The sequence below is a fragment of the Choristoneura fumiferana genome, chromosome 8, assembly GCF_025370935.1.
Source record: "Choristoneura fumiferana chromosome 8, NRCan_CFum_1, whole genome shotgun sequence".
Lineage (NCBI taxonomy): Eukaryota > Metazoa > Arthropoda > Insecta > Lepidoptera > Tortricidae > Choristoneura > Choristoneura fumiferana.
In genome coordinates, this window is record NC_133479.1 from 18,736,315 (window position 1) to 18,751,383 (window position 15,069).

At 39.7% G+C, this 15,069-nt stretch overlaps 1 protein-coding gene across 2 annotated transcripts in view; it reads left to right on the forward strand.

Annotated features, from left to right (window-relative positions):
• Window positions 1-12,428: 12,428 nt before the first annotated feature.
• LOC141430697 (ATP-dependent RNA helicase vasa-like) overlaps window positions 12,429-15,069 on the forward strand; it is a 14,518-nt gene continuing 11,877 nt past the window's right edge. The window contains exons 1-4 of one of the 2 annotated variants that reach the window (XM_074091553.1): window positions 12,429-12,581; window positions 12,830-12,960; window positions 13,334-13,458; window positions 13,875-14,300. In XM_074091553.1, the coding sequence (XP_073947654.1) occupies window positions 12,443-12,581; window positions 12,830-12,960; window positions 13,334-13,458; window positions 13,875-13,929 (450 nt within the window). In that variant the 5' untranslated portion in view covers window positions 12,429-12,442 and the 3' untranslated portion in view covers window positions 13,930-14,300. Of the gene's footprint in view, window positions 12,582-12,829; window positions 12,961-13,333; window positions 13,459-13,874; window positions 14,301-15,069 lie in introns of those variants that run through there. The other variant, XM_074091552.1, reaches the window with a different exon arrangement.

The window sequence follows — 15,069 nt, forward strand, 5'->3', positions numbered from 1 at the left end:
CCGCTTACCGGGCGAGTCGCGGCAGCGCGCGGGCGCGCGGGGCGCCGGCGGCCGCCCGCCGCGCGGCTCGGCGGCAGCGAAGCTCGGCGAGGTGTCTTGCTGCGGTTCGAACGCGCACGAAAAAGTGGATGTGCGTATGCACAGGCGGTGTGTTACAAGTGCAATAAAATAGGGCATATCAGTCACGTCTGTAAATATTATAGCCAGCGAGTGCATTACATGGAAAACGACAGTGATAGTGACTCATCAAACTCAGGACTGTATCAAGTAATTACAACGGGCGGTGACGGCCTTGTTTTGTGAGGTAATGGTGAGGATGCCAAATTAAGAATGGAGTTAGTTAAAGATGATACGCAGTGTACAGTTCATCAATCAGCGCGATTTCAGAAAGGTATTTAATTCTTATTTTTCTCATCTTAAGTTGGAACCTTCAACCTTACAGATTACTGTTTTTAGTGGTCATAAATTAAACCCACTGGGTGAGATCCATGTTAAGTTAGCTATAGCGATAAGGTATATCAAGGTAAATTATATGTGATGCCTGTAGCGATAGCCCTTGTATTATTGGACGCAAATGGATTCGTAAATTGGGTATCGAGGTCCCGTACATTGCGCACGTAAGGACGAGCAGGCGCCCGCGAGCGTCATGCAAGAGTTCCTGGAAGCCTACCCCGGGGTGTTCAGCCCAGGCATGGGCAGGTACACAAAGCCAAGCTGCGGCTGGAGCTGGAGCGCGGCGCCGCGCCCCGTGTGGCGGCGCGCGCGCACGGTGCCGCACGCGCTGCGCGAGCGCGTCGATGCCGAGATAGATAGGTTGCTCGCCGAAGGAGTGTTGTCACCGGTCGAAGTTAGCGATTGGGGTACACCAATTGTGATAGCGTTTAAAAAAGTCAGGTGACATACGTTTATGCGGCGATTTTAAGGTGACATTAAACCCCGTACTCCGCGACGATAAATACCCTTTGCCGCGGATAGAGGATATATTTCATCATTACAGGGTGGCGTGTGTTATTTCGAAAATTGATTTAAAAAACGCGTATTTGCAATGCGAACTGGATGATCAATCGAAAAAGTTCTGTACAATAACTACGAGCCGCGGTAATTACTGTTTAAACCGGTTACCGTTCGCGGATTAAGTGTGCGCCAAATAAGTTCCAAAGAATAATGGATCAGCTGTTTAGTATGAAACATGTGACGGTTTTTTTTAGACGATTTATTAGTCACTGGCTCAACGGTGGAGGAGCACAGGGCGAATTTACATAAAGTTTTTAAATTCTGGCGGAAACCGGTTTTAAAGTAGCTAAACAAAAATGTAGCTTATTCCAAAAATCTGTTTCTTATTTGGGACACACTATTGACGCAGACGGGTTACATACGGAGCAAAATAAAATCGACGCTATGTTTAATACGGAACCTCCGCGGGATAGAAGTGAATTAAAAAGTTTTTTGGGGTTGATTAATTACTATGCGAAGTTCGTTGCAAACTTAAGCACAATGTTATCACCCTTATATGAGTTGTTAAATAAGAAAACTAAATTGTATGGTCCGACGCATGCCAAGAGGCATTCGTTCGAGTGAAGGTCGCTATGAGGGGGCGGGGGTCCTGGCTCACTTTGACCCGGCGTTGCCGGTGGTGGTGGCGTGTGACGCGTCGCCCAGCGGCGTGGCGGCCGTGCTCGCGCAGCGCGGCGCCCGGGCGAGCGCGTTGTGCAGCATGCCTCTCGCCGCCTCTCGCCCGCCGAACGGAATTAACTCGCAGCTCTGTCGCGAGGGGCTTGCGATCGTTTTCGCATTAAAACGGTTCCACGACTACGTTTATGGCCGGCGTTTTACTTTAGTGACCGATTGTAAACCTTTAGCGGCAATATTTAGTACCAAGGCGGCTATACCACAAATTATGGCAGGAAGGTTGCAACGGTGGGCTTTACTACTGAGCGCATACGATTATGAGATTCGTTGCGTTAAATCGAACGAAAATTGTTTAGCGGATTATCTGTCGCGTCATCCCGCTCCAGAAGCAAAAAAATTCGGGTAGCCCCGCCGAGGACTATTTTCTGAACTTCATCGAAGCGGACTTGCCAGTGACTTTTAGTGAAGTGGCTAATGAGACAAAGTTAGACACTAATTTGCTCAAGGTCATGTCGTATACTATTAAAGGTTGCCCACGAGATTATGATAAAGATCTAGGATATTTTTATCAACGAAAAGAGTTGTTAAGCGTCGATCGGGACTGTTTATTTTATGGTTATCGCATTATTATACCAACGAGTTTACGAAGTCAAATTCTTTAAACAACTACATGCCAGCCACCAAGGCATCGTGAGAACAAAATCATTGGCGCGCGCCGTATCTGTGCTGGCCCGGGCTGGACAGAGACAATCGAAGCCCTGTGCGCGCGTGCGCCGTATGCTTACAGCAGCGCGCGACCCCGCAATGTAGTGAGCTTACGAGTTGGCCATGGCCAGAAAAACCATGGACTCGATTACATCTCGATTTTTTAGGTAAACTTTTAGATCAATATTTCTTAGTAGTAGTCGATTCCCATTCAAAATGGGTAGAAGTGAAGCCGGTCGCATCGACAAGCGCCTCGGCTACAATTAAAGCATTACGCGAGATATTCGCAAACTTTTGGCTTGCCTGAGGTGATCGTAAGCGATAATGGACCGCCTTTTCTTAGCGGGGAATTCCAAGTATTTCTAAAAAGAAACTGGATTAAGCACATCACCTCCCCACCTTACCACCCCGCAGCAATGGCGCTGCGGAGAACGCGGTAGGTCATAAAAAAAATGTATAAAAAAGCGATTGCAGACGGCACTCCTGTAGACGTAGCACTAAGTCGTTTTTGCTATCGCACCGTAACACTCCATCCGCTACCACGGGAGGGCTCCCAGTGAACTGTTTGCTGGGCAGGACCGTAAGAACGTGCTGGGATTTATTGGTTCCCCAAACCAAAGATGTCGTATTAAAGGCTCAAGAATTCCAAAAAAATAATTTTGGGGTCGTTCTAGAAATTTTTTGTGTGGGCGATAACATTGCTTATAAAAAGTATTGTCAATAATTTTTTCTTGGCTGAAGGAAGAATTTTAAATAAATTAGGGCCTTTGGTGTATGAGGTAGGGAATGATGTAGAACAACATAAACGACATGTTGACCAAACAATTCAAACTGGAGATCATGTCGAGGAGGAGAAAGATGTTGAGTTGTTGAGTGTTGAGTGCGGAGTTTTTATACACAGCTGCTGGGCTTATATGCATAAGATTCATATCGTCACAACTTATAAAAAAAACTCGTATCTCAAAATGGATAATTTTTCTGAGTGCACTTTATGAACATTAAGTCAATGTTTACTTTTGTTGACGTATTGATTTCAGATAAGAGATTTTTAAAAAGTAGTGACGATATAAATAAGGCTTTATCTTATTTTACTGGAACATTTTAATTTATTAAATAAATTATTAACATCGTGGGACGAACAAACTGATTCCATACTAAACAAAACAGATACTAAACACGAAGATGAATAGGTAAGTAACAGAAACAAAGAAAAGAATACACTTCGTTAAAATATTTGAGTCATTGAATCGAGATCTATACTCACCATAACAAATTATGGATTTTATTTATAGCCAGTATCCAGCAACTATTCTTTACTAGACTCTAAGCTACCTACTCGTCTAAAATTAAATGCGCTTCTCCACTCTTTTCCACTGCCGTGGCCAGCCGGCCTGCCCACGCGCACGAAAGGTCGGCGATGAGTCGCACGCTCCGCAATAACCTGGGGGGCGATTTTTAGAATAACGCCTGCGAAAATACCATTCGAAAATACTGCAAATTTGTACGTAGCTACATAAGTCATTCATCTTCGTTTTCGTTCTAACACATGGCAACTCTCCGAAATAAATGATTTATTATTATTATTATATTCTTCATGCGCACGAACAAATTAGTTTCTTTCTTTTCTTTCTTTACCATGAGCTTTTTCGTAAAGAAAAAATATGATGGTGAAACCTGGATACACATGCAAAGCAATCCTATGGTGTGTACTTACAACCCTCTCGTTCCTAAAGAAACTATGTGTTCAAAAGTATGAAGAATAAATCATTTATTTCGGAGAGTTGCCATGTGTTAGAACGAAAACGAAGATGAATGACTTATGTAGCTACGTACAAATTTGCAGTATGGAGACCACGGACGGGAAAACGTAGTGTAGGGCGTCCTGATGCACGGTCAATGGACGACCTTAAGAGGGTCGCTGGCGGCGGATGGATGCGAGGGGCTGAAGACAGAGTGTTGTGGCGCGCCATGGAAGACGCCTATGTCCAGCAGTGGTCTGCTGTAGGCTGATGATGATGATGATGATGAATTCCAAAAAATCTTGGACGTTCAACATCATCATCATCATTGAGTTACCAAGACTTTCAATAGATACCTACCTATATTAAATATAATGACCCCGGATAACTCACGTCTTAAATCGAGTTTAGCTCGACACCACCGGCTCGAGTCGACACCGCACCGAATCGAGTTCGGCTCCGAAGACGAAGGGCTACGGATTAGCCCGAAACATGTCGAGCTAAACTCGATTTAAGACGTGAGTTATCCGGGTCATTATATTTAATATGAGTGAGTCTCACGGTAGTTTCATGTTCAAAATTGCAAATCTTTACGGAGAGATACCTACCTACCTACTTATGTAGGTACCACTAGTAAGTGGTTGTTAAAATTAACGATGGCAGTAATTCTCTCCTGAATGTACTAATGTATTTAGTTATGTACTAATATATTTAGTTATGTATTTAGTTATGTAATAATTACATTAGTATGTACTAATGAAAAATAAAACAATTTTTTCACTTCTCATGCTCGTAAAGTTCGTGTTTATGCTGAATCAAGGCGACATAAAATGACTTTTTATGTTCTAGTGCATAAAGTAAAATCTTCGTCTAAGACCAAGGTAATCAGGTGTCAACAGCCACAAATAAAAAAGTTCCTACATATTTAAATAAAAATCAATTAAAATATTTCAAAATAAATAGAACTAAAAAAATATAACTACATAGTAATGCATGAAAAATAAAAGGTACTTACATAGTAAGTGAACAATTGTTTTCACTGTTGCTTTTTAATTTCCTCGCAATCGAAGTGAAAAGCAGAGTATAAAACTCGAGCATTAAACCCATTTTCCCCTCGACGAGTCAATCCACCCTCGCCGTGCCAGCTCGGGTGGCTATATGAACGTCTTGGGTAAAAAGGCTCCTTTTATGCTTTTGTTGTATCGTAGCTCTCAAACAGATGGACTGATTTCGATGCAAATTTTTATACGAGTTTCCTTGTAGGAGTTCTCAGATACGTTTAATTCAAATTAATTCACTAGTTTTTGAGATATTGAACTTTAAATAACAATGTTGGGGGTGTGTCAACTTTTCTTAATTATACAGCGTGTATTTTTGATCCAACCTCAAACTTTAAGGGTGGTTAGTGAATGCCCTATTAATCATAATCACACTTTATTGGGTTTAGTAAAAAAATTAAAATTATTATTTTCCTAACCCTTCCGAACCCAGATGATACGATCGTGCTGGTTAATTTGAATGTGACATGGATTGTCCATAAGGTCCATCGTCGTTACTTTTACATTTGAATTTGAATTTGACATGGATTGTACATTATGTCCAGTGTCGTAACTCTTTTTATACTAGGCTGGGTTCGAAAGGGTTAATAAAATAACCTTACCAACAAAAAGTTGTAAAACCACCGACTTTGTCACTTCAAACTTCAATATCACAAAAACGGCTGAACCAATTTTGATGAAACATGTCTAAGGACTATTGCTAGAAAATCTGCTTTCAAATAAGAAAAACCGCATTCAAATCGGCCCACCCGCTTAAGAGCTACGGTACCACAGACAGACAGACAGACACAGACACGCATAGCGGTCAAACTTATAACACCCCTCTTTTTGCGTCAGGGGTTAATAAATTAGCACGCAATGTATCACGATGTGAACAATGTTTTTATTCGAAACGTCGCACTTCTTGACGTTACAGCTGTCACAGAACGCTTCTCTCTCGTATCAAATTATTGTACGCATTAGACTGCTGCTCGGAAAAAAAAAAAATTATGCTCTGCTAGTTAATTCTAAATTAACAATTTGTATTAATATCGGTTCACATCACTTATATCTACGTCTGATTACAGTTTGAGGCTATATCAACAATACACGCTGTATATGAATTCAATAATCGCCCCCCTGCCCGCCACAATGTACAAAATTTTCGAGCAATATCACGCGTGTACTGCAGCCACTGTTATAATAATAATCCAGCCTACTAAAGCCCTACTGCTGGGCATAGACCTCCTCTCAGAACGAGAGGACTTGGGGCTGTAGTACTCAAACCGGCACAATGTGGATCGGGAACTCCACATACGCCGTTGAAAGGTCCTGATGCTAATCTAGAGAAGTCGTGCAATGTAAATATAGTATGGATTAATAGAAATGCTTCATTTACCTATCCTCGCTCAACGTGTGTTTATTAGAAACAGCTCGGCGGCGGCGGCTTAAGGTATCTTAGGTTAGTTATTTTTGTCGTCTAGTTAACTCGAAAATACAAACTGAAATATAGATGCACAGAAAAACCAGAAAAATAAGACCAGCGCTGGGAATCGAACCCAGGTCCTCGGCATTCCGTGCCGTGTGCTATACCGCTACACCACCGCTGGGCAACGATACAGACACGATTTTCTCCTATGCTCCTCATATCTCAGCTTGTGTTGTTTCTTATTTAGCCACTTAAGCAGCGACACTAGCGACATCTATGCCGTAGGGCTACGGTATTTTCGGCACTCCATCGGAACTAACCGCTCACCCGGACAAGAGGTATCGTTATTAAGCAATCAAATTAAGAGTGGTTTTTTGGAATCTTTTTGTATTTTTATTTCAATTCCAAATTTTTTGTTACTTTACGGTCATCCCGTAAAACCTATACTTATCGAAAATACAAACTGAAATATAGATGCACAGAAAAACCAGAAAAATAAGACCAGCGCTGGGAAAAAAAACATAAAGTAACAAAAAATTTGGAATTGAAATAAAAATACAAAAAGATTCCAAAAAACCAATCTTGTCTTGTTAACTGTTAATTCCATGTGTTTTACGTACAAAAGATTCAATTCGTGTAGAACTGTTTTTTGTAACATTTCCTATATCGATCTTTTTATAGCTGACTGTACATTACTACCGATGATTAAAAGCTACGGCCTCACAGTGTAACAAAACCCTCGTAACTTTCCTCGTACCGTGTAAATAGAACCAGAGTTTCTAGTACTGTTACAGCTGTCGGTCAAAGAAGCGTTACGCGCAAAGTTTACGCGCAGCAACGCCCCATAAGGAACCTCGTTACGACCATTATTTACGCGCACCGTGACAATGTAAGAAAGCGTTGAAGTGTCTTCAATGTGGTTTTAGAGAAGACGGGTACGATACGACTTGGAAACGTATTTGGAAAAAAAGGGAATAATTTTGCGGAAAAATAATTGGAAAAAAAAGAAAACAATGTGGGTTACATTTTTGAGCTAACAATAAAAACATCCAAGTTAGAGTCGAAATATGCACCGAGTGTTCCCTAGAAATTTTTTAGGTATGTCAAAGTATATTACGTCATAAAACCCAGTGTTAGCAGAGGTCTGCTTTTAACAAAATAAACGCAGTGTGGAGTCATTTTATATTGGTCATGTGAGACCCCCTAAATTTTCGATTTCATTTAATTTTTATATTTTTTTTGTTGGAACAGAAATGGAAATAAATACACATAATTAATTTCCTGTCTATTTATTACGGTTCTTATAGTAATTATGATTGATGATGATAACGAAAAAACTAGTTTAAGTAAAAAAAAAAATCGTTAAAGTGTATTTTATACGTCTGAATTATAACTTAGTCGTTATCTTTTGATAACGTCCCGTAGTCATCTAACGGTCCCTTACGCCCCAGTACTCGTTTACGCGTAAACTGCGCATAAATTTTAATTTTACAATCACGAAGCTAACACCCCTATTTAGGCGTAGTAAAACCGAGAAGATTTTATGTTACGAGCTCTTATACTGAAATAGTGGCGACTAATTTGTCATAAAAATGATTGTTTATTTATTTATAAAGCTATTTACTTTGTGAAGTATATCGTCTACGTACACTCAGCTACGGTCATTGGTCATAAAAAAATGTTAGGCTTTTAAGTAGAAAATTTTACCCTAGCAAGATAATGCCTAAAATGCAAAGACACCAATATTTTAGTAAAAACGAGATTTGATAATTATTAATTATGATAACGTCTCAGAGTAGTGACAGATGCTTAATTAATGCAAACTGTATGACAACCGTAGCTTGTCACTGACTGTGTGCACTGAGATTCGCTGTCAAAGGCCCAGCCTTTTTTTTATAAAACGAGGGGGCAAACGAGCAGACGGGTCACCTGATGGAGAGCGATCACCGTCGCCCATGGACACCCGCAACACGAGGGGAATCACAGGTGCGTTGCCGACCCTTTAAGGAACAAGCCTGGGCCTGGGCGAACAAGCGGATGCAACAACCATAATTGCCATTTCGTGTGCCAGTTGTTGTTTTTTAAGTTTTATTCAGTTGTAATTGTTAAACTTATTATGATTATTAGTATTATAATTAACGGATCGCGTTTGTAATAATAAGTTAAAAATCCTTGTTTTTTTGCCAACTCTCGGCAAACAGACAGACTATAAGAATATTTACAAGCTTTTATTTTGTTTCACCTGTCCTGTTGTCTGTCTGTCTGTAATCAAATCTTGCAAGTTAAATTTGACCAACTTCCAGTAGTCGGATTGGCTTGTAATTTGGAATACTTATGTCAATCGCGTGACTACAATAATCTAGTAGTGACATCCTGGTAGTCCAGCCAGGATCTCTTCAACAGGAGGACGGAACTCTTCAACGGTTAATAGCATCGACTTGAAATTTGGTATACAAATGTAGTTTGGGTGACGATGCAAGTATAAACAACTAAAAGTACAGTCAGCAAAAAAAGCTTGCATTAAAAATGAAAGTTATATTGCTAGGTTATTTTTTGTTATGAGAGGGACGCTAACGATTATTCGAGTCATCTGGTGGGAAATTATCACCAACGCCCCAGGTGCTGATAAATACCAGGTGCTGAATTTTACAGATGAGTCGTCAAATTGTCATGGTAATAATGCTACCATCATAACATCTACTAAAAAAACTACATCTCGATGGGATCATCAACCAATTAGACCTAGTTGCCCATATTACACACACACACACACACACACACACACACGCACACACACACACACAGACAGACACACACACACACACACACACACACACACACACACACACGCACACGCGCGCACACACACAAACATCACGCCTGTATGCCCATATTATGAAGTATCAAGTCTCAGGTATGTCTGGTAATCAACCTTTAAAGCAGCAGATTGTGATCGCGCAACACAGTCAATAATACATATTCACGAGTTGAATAGAAGGACGAAAATTCCTTCAAGTGTTGTAATATAAACGAGACGCTTTTCATCTATGTTTTGTTTTAAATTAGTACGCGAACTATTTATGATAATGAAGGTTATATTTTTTTCACACCTCTCCTTCAGAAAAGTAACTTTTCCTCCCTGACGAGAGGGAGCAAAGTGCAACTTTTCTGTTCAAGGCTTTTCTAAGTGTTTTATTGCAAATGCCATTTTTTGAAGTTGATAATTGGAAAGCCACGCCATTTTCTATGCTGGTTGTTCTTTAATAATATATAGAATTTATTTTTTTCAAGTTTCTTAATGCTCGGTGTGAAAAGTTGTATGAGCGACTCGGGAGCAAAATTATTTTCATCTTGGGCGTTAACACTTGAATCCCTCATTACGCTCAGGATTCTACTTTAGAATCCCTCGCTACGCTCAGGATTCTATTGTAGAATCCTTCGCTACATTCTGGATTCAATGTACGCCCTCGCCGTAAATACACCATTTTGCTCCCTTGTGACACAAATAACTATTGCCCACCTGCAAGTAGAGGTATATGTTTTATTTTACCCGACTGTAGGGAACGGTACATGTATACCCGACTGCAGTCGGAGGCATGCATTTGTTACCTATCACATAATCTCATGCCTCCGACTGCATATATCGTCATTTTGGCATTAAATTTTGAAGGACTGCATGGACATGTTTTAATGATTACCGTTTGTATTAGGTTTTCTATTGATTTCTTTTATTGAATTATGTAAGCTATTGATTATTCTCATTTTTTATTGTCTTGTTTCAATCTTTTCAGTTCATTTTACCTTAACTGTTAGGTGTATATTTTGCAGGCGGGTTTTTGATTTTTTAAATTATTATTTTTATTGTAAGACTATTAAGTTAAGTAACTATTTCACCTACAGAGCTAATTTTGGTCCCTACTTATAGAAAATATAATCTTTATTTAAATCAAAAAATAAATGTTCCATTAAAACATGAGTATGAATTAGGGAAAGATATATCGAAAAAACCTAAAAAAAAAATGAAAACACATGCATTTCTATAGTGATACGTTAGCATAGGTTTTAGGAAGCTGCAAACTTGTATATTTTTTAAGGTACACTAACTTGTAGAGTTCCAAACATAACAGCATCATCATTTTATATATTTATAACTTAGTTCATATTTTATTTTTGCACGAACAATGAGTTTCAAACAAAATGTTTGCTTTCTAGAACTTAATTGCACTGATAAATTAATTATGTATAATGCATTTTAAATAAGGAGATAATATCCAAAGACATTTGCCTACCTGATATAATAGTTTTAATGCCCTAACTGGGTGTGGGCGGTAATTAAGACGCATTGTTATAATTGTTTGCTAATTATTTGACGTAAACTTGCAATTTCTTTATCGAATTTTGGTATTATTAACAATTAATGTTAAGTTCGACCCGTGGCATTCTCTGCAGTCTGTTCGGAGCTCACCGAGTGTGAATGTCTATTTATTGTACAGAAGTTTTTTCTGTGGTAATTTTTGAATAATTAAATAATTTTGTGGTGTTCTAAATTCTACATTATATAAATCGTGAGAATGTCGCGTTATCAATTATCGTCGCGTTTTTGTGGTGACATGGGTGCTGCTTTAGCTGCGGTACCAGAGGAGGTTTTGCCTAATAAATGTGAAGACGTAGAGCAAGTATTCAAACAAGTTAGCAATTATATGAAAAATCAAGGCGCTCACGAAATTGCTGGATGAAAACGGTATGATCATAAATAATTTGTAACTAGCACTTATTGCGACTTTTCTTTTGTTAATTCGTTTAAATGAGATATGTTTGGTTTTTTGAGTCTTTTTGTATTTTTTTGTTAATTTACGGGTATCCCGCGAAACCATATCGAAAATACAAACTGAGACATGGATGCACAGAAAAACCATAAAAAGAGACTAGCACTGGGAATCGAACCCCGGTCCTCAGCAATCCGTGCTGCGTGCTATAACCCTACACCACTCATCATCATCATCATCATCCCAGCCTATATACGTCCCACTGCTGGGCACAGGCTCCTCTCAGAACAAGAGGGCTTGGGCCGTAGTTCCCACGCGGGCCCAGTGCGGATTGGGAACTTCACACGCACCATTGAATTGCTTCGCAGGTTTGTGCAGGTTTCCTCACGATGTTGCCTTCACCGCAAAGCTCGTGGTAAATTTCAAATGTAATTCCGCACATGAATTTCGAAAAACTCAGAGGTGCGAGCCGGGGTTTGAACCCACGACCCTCTGCTTGAGAGGCGATAGGTCCAACCACTAGGCCACCACGGCTTAGCTAGGCCACCACGGCTTTCTAGGCCACCACGGCTTATCTAGGCCACCACGGCTTATCTAGGCCACCACGGCTTATCTAGGCCACCACGGCTTATCTAGGCCACCACGGCTTATCTAGGCCACCACGGCTTATCTAGGCCACCACGGCTTATCTAGGCCACCACGGCTTATCTAGGCCACCACGGCTTATCTAGGCCACCACGGCTTATCTAGGCACCAACGGCTTATCTAGGCCACCACGGCTTATCTAGGCCACCACGGCTTATCTAGGCCACCACGCTTATCTAGGCCACCACGGCTTATCTAGGCCACCACGGCTTATCTAGGCCACCACGGCTTATCTAGGCCACCACGGCTTATCTAGGACAGTAATCCCAGTACAATGCAGTGCAGTTGTCTCTTTTTTGAGTTTTCTGTGCATATATGTGTCAGTTTGTATTTTCGATGAGATGTGTTTGTCTGTGTGAGCGGCATAAAGGACAATTAGATTTAATACGCGTAGTTTTGATTCCCATCTTTACTCTTGTTTACTGCTTTCAGATGGGAAACGTGTCCTAGTTTTTGCAAAAACGAATCGCAAACGCGGACTTCATAGCCGTGATGCTCTCGGAGCAGCGAAAATTAACGACGTCTATCCACGGAGAGCGCTTGCGGCGCGACAAGCAGCTGGCGCGGAAAAGCTTCATAAGCGGTCACCACCACATCCTGGTGGCCACGTCGGCTGCTGTCTGTGGCCCTGGTAAGTGCCTGAAATTTCTGAGCATTAGAGCATTAAAATGTTACAAAAATCTCAATCTCCGAGTAGATTAAAGTGTTGGAACTTATTCCTAGCCTCATAGTTTCCTTTTATGAGAGAGAAAGCCAGTTTATATTCGTAGATATGTCATTTTAATGAAAACCCTAACAACTGGCACTACCGGGACTATGGTCTTAAAAGTTTTTGTTTTAAAGTAAGCACTGACTTTATACATGCTGTTTTAATTACAGATATTAAAGACGTTGACATAGTCGTCAATTATGACCTTCCAACGAGCGTAGAGGAGTACGTGCACAGGATCGTGAGAACCGGGCGCGTCGGCCACAGAGGGAAAGCTGTATCGTTCTTCGATATTGATCACGTAAGTACTTTGCTCAAGTTTCAGTATACTCACTTTGATGTGTATGAATGAAGTTGTTAAAACTTAAATTAAAATTTCACTTACAAGATTCTGATGCCTAAATAATGCAAATCCAGAGAAACTCGAGTGGTCGTTGGCGCCGAAAGGTTCTCGAGTGGGGACTGCGGATCGGCAAGCGCAGCGTAGAACGTCCACCGACGAGATGGACGGATGACTGGTTAAAGTCGCGGGTTCACGTTGGATGCAAGCTGCTTCCAACCGAGGCAAATGGAGGTCTATATGGAGGAGGCCTATGTCCAAAAGTGGACGTCCTATGGCTGATATGATGATGATGATGAGAGTGACTCAATTAATTTTGGTAATTGATTTTCAGGATGCTGGCTTAGTGGATGATCTGACCAGAGTTCTGCGGCAAGCCAACCAGCCCTTGCCAGACTTCTTTCCAGTTGGAGGCGCCGCCACTTGCCAGATTAGCGATGCAATGGCGGTGACGTCAGAGTAAGTGCTTCATATTCATTAGAATGAACTCATACCCCCTTTTTATATAAAAGTAAATTGTCAATAGCAACCCATTTCTGCACTCTGCACTTTTACTTCATTCTATAAAGCAAATTATTGCTACCAAGTCAAATCTATACTGATTAAACTTTCAAACTGGAAAGCTTTGAAGCTTATTACTAAAGTTTCACTTAATTTTGGTCCTTGAAAAAGTGGATAGGTACATATAAATCAGATATAGCGATTAAAATCTGGTCCATTCATTGTATATTGTAAACCTGAAGTAGTCACTATCTGAGTCGGTCAAGCTGTTTTAGCGTGAAGGAGTAACACACACACACACACAAATGAACTTTCGCATTTATAATATTAGTAGGATATTCATTAATCGACATTAATCGTTTCTGCTACCGCAGGCTTTCAACGGCGGACCAGCTGCAGTGTCCCGCGGCCTATTGCCCGCCGAGCTAAGGCGCCCAAGAGTTTGTGATGACGCCACATGGACCTTTGATATATTGGTGCTGCTTCCGCATATATTTCATTATTGTAATGCTACCAGTGTAATCTTATTGTGTATCCGTCGTAGTGTAAAGCGTTCGTTCTTATTATTTCACTCTTTTCTTTAAACTATTTTGTCATATTATTTATTATTTTCGAAGCCCATACTTTCTGTGATGTTTTTGTTATTACCAATGTCACTTAATTTAATTTGTAATGTAATGCAGTTGTCTTATATTTATATTATAGTTTTCTCCAAATTTTATAATGTACGCGTACTATGTTCTTGACACATCTTCTTATCCTTTTTTTCATCGATATTATAAAATAAATCTAAGTGGCAGTTAAAAGTATCTGTTTTAATTATAATAATAATAAATTCATTGATTTCGGGCAACTTGGCCCATACCTACAATTAATACCTTACAGACCTTCTTCCTCCTCCTACTCCTCCTTAAAATAAGTATTTTGTTAAAATAAGTAGGTATATAAATGTGTCCTATATTTACATGTAGGTACTCGTATTGTTAAGTAATTACTATAAGATGTCACATAAGTATAATTTAGTAATTCCACAACGATAGCAATTAAAAGAGTATATTTTTTATTGTATCAAAAAGAAATGTAATAAACGTTCGTTTAAATATTAAATGTTTTACTTTCTTTTTTCCTCAATTTCAAAACATTACTTAAACCAAACTGGAGTTGTCATGCGCATTAGTTTTCAATAAAAAACTGTACCCTTTGACTGAACACGCACTTTCTTGATCTATCACAAATTAAAAGGCCTGTTTTTGACCCCTCCAATCGGGTTAATAATGTAATGTTTTTTGTCATTAATTATAAAATGAAGTACTAAATAGATACTGTATTTTTTATTCATTAATAAACCATTTAGATATTTTTTCCTTTACATAATAATAATGTATTTAATAATAAAAATGGGTATAAAAACAGAGACTAAGTATAAAATTAATTAAGATATTTTAGGATTGCACAAACTAATGTATTTTGTTTCTTTTTTTGAACAATAAAGAGTTTATATACATACTAATCTCAAAGTAGTTTAAGACCTTATGGTTAAATTCCCACTGGTCGTGACTTTAATAAAAG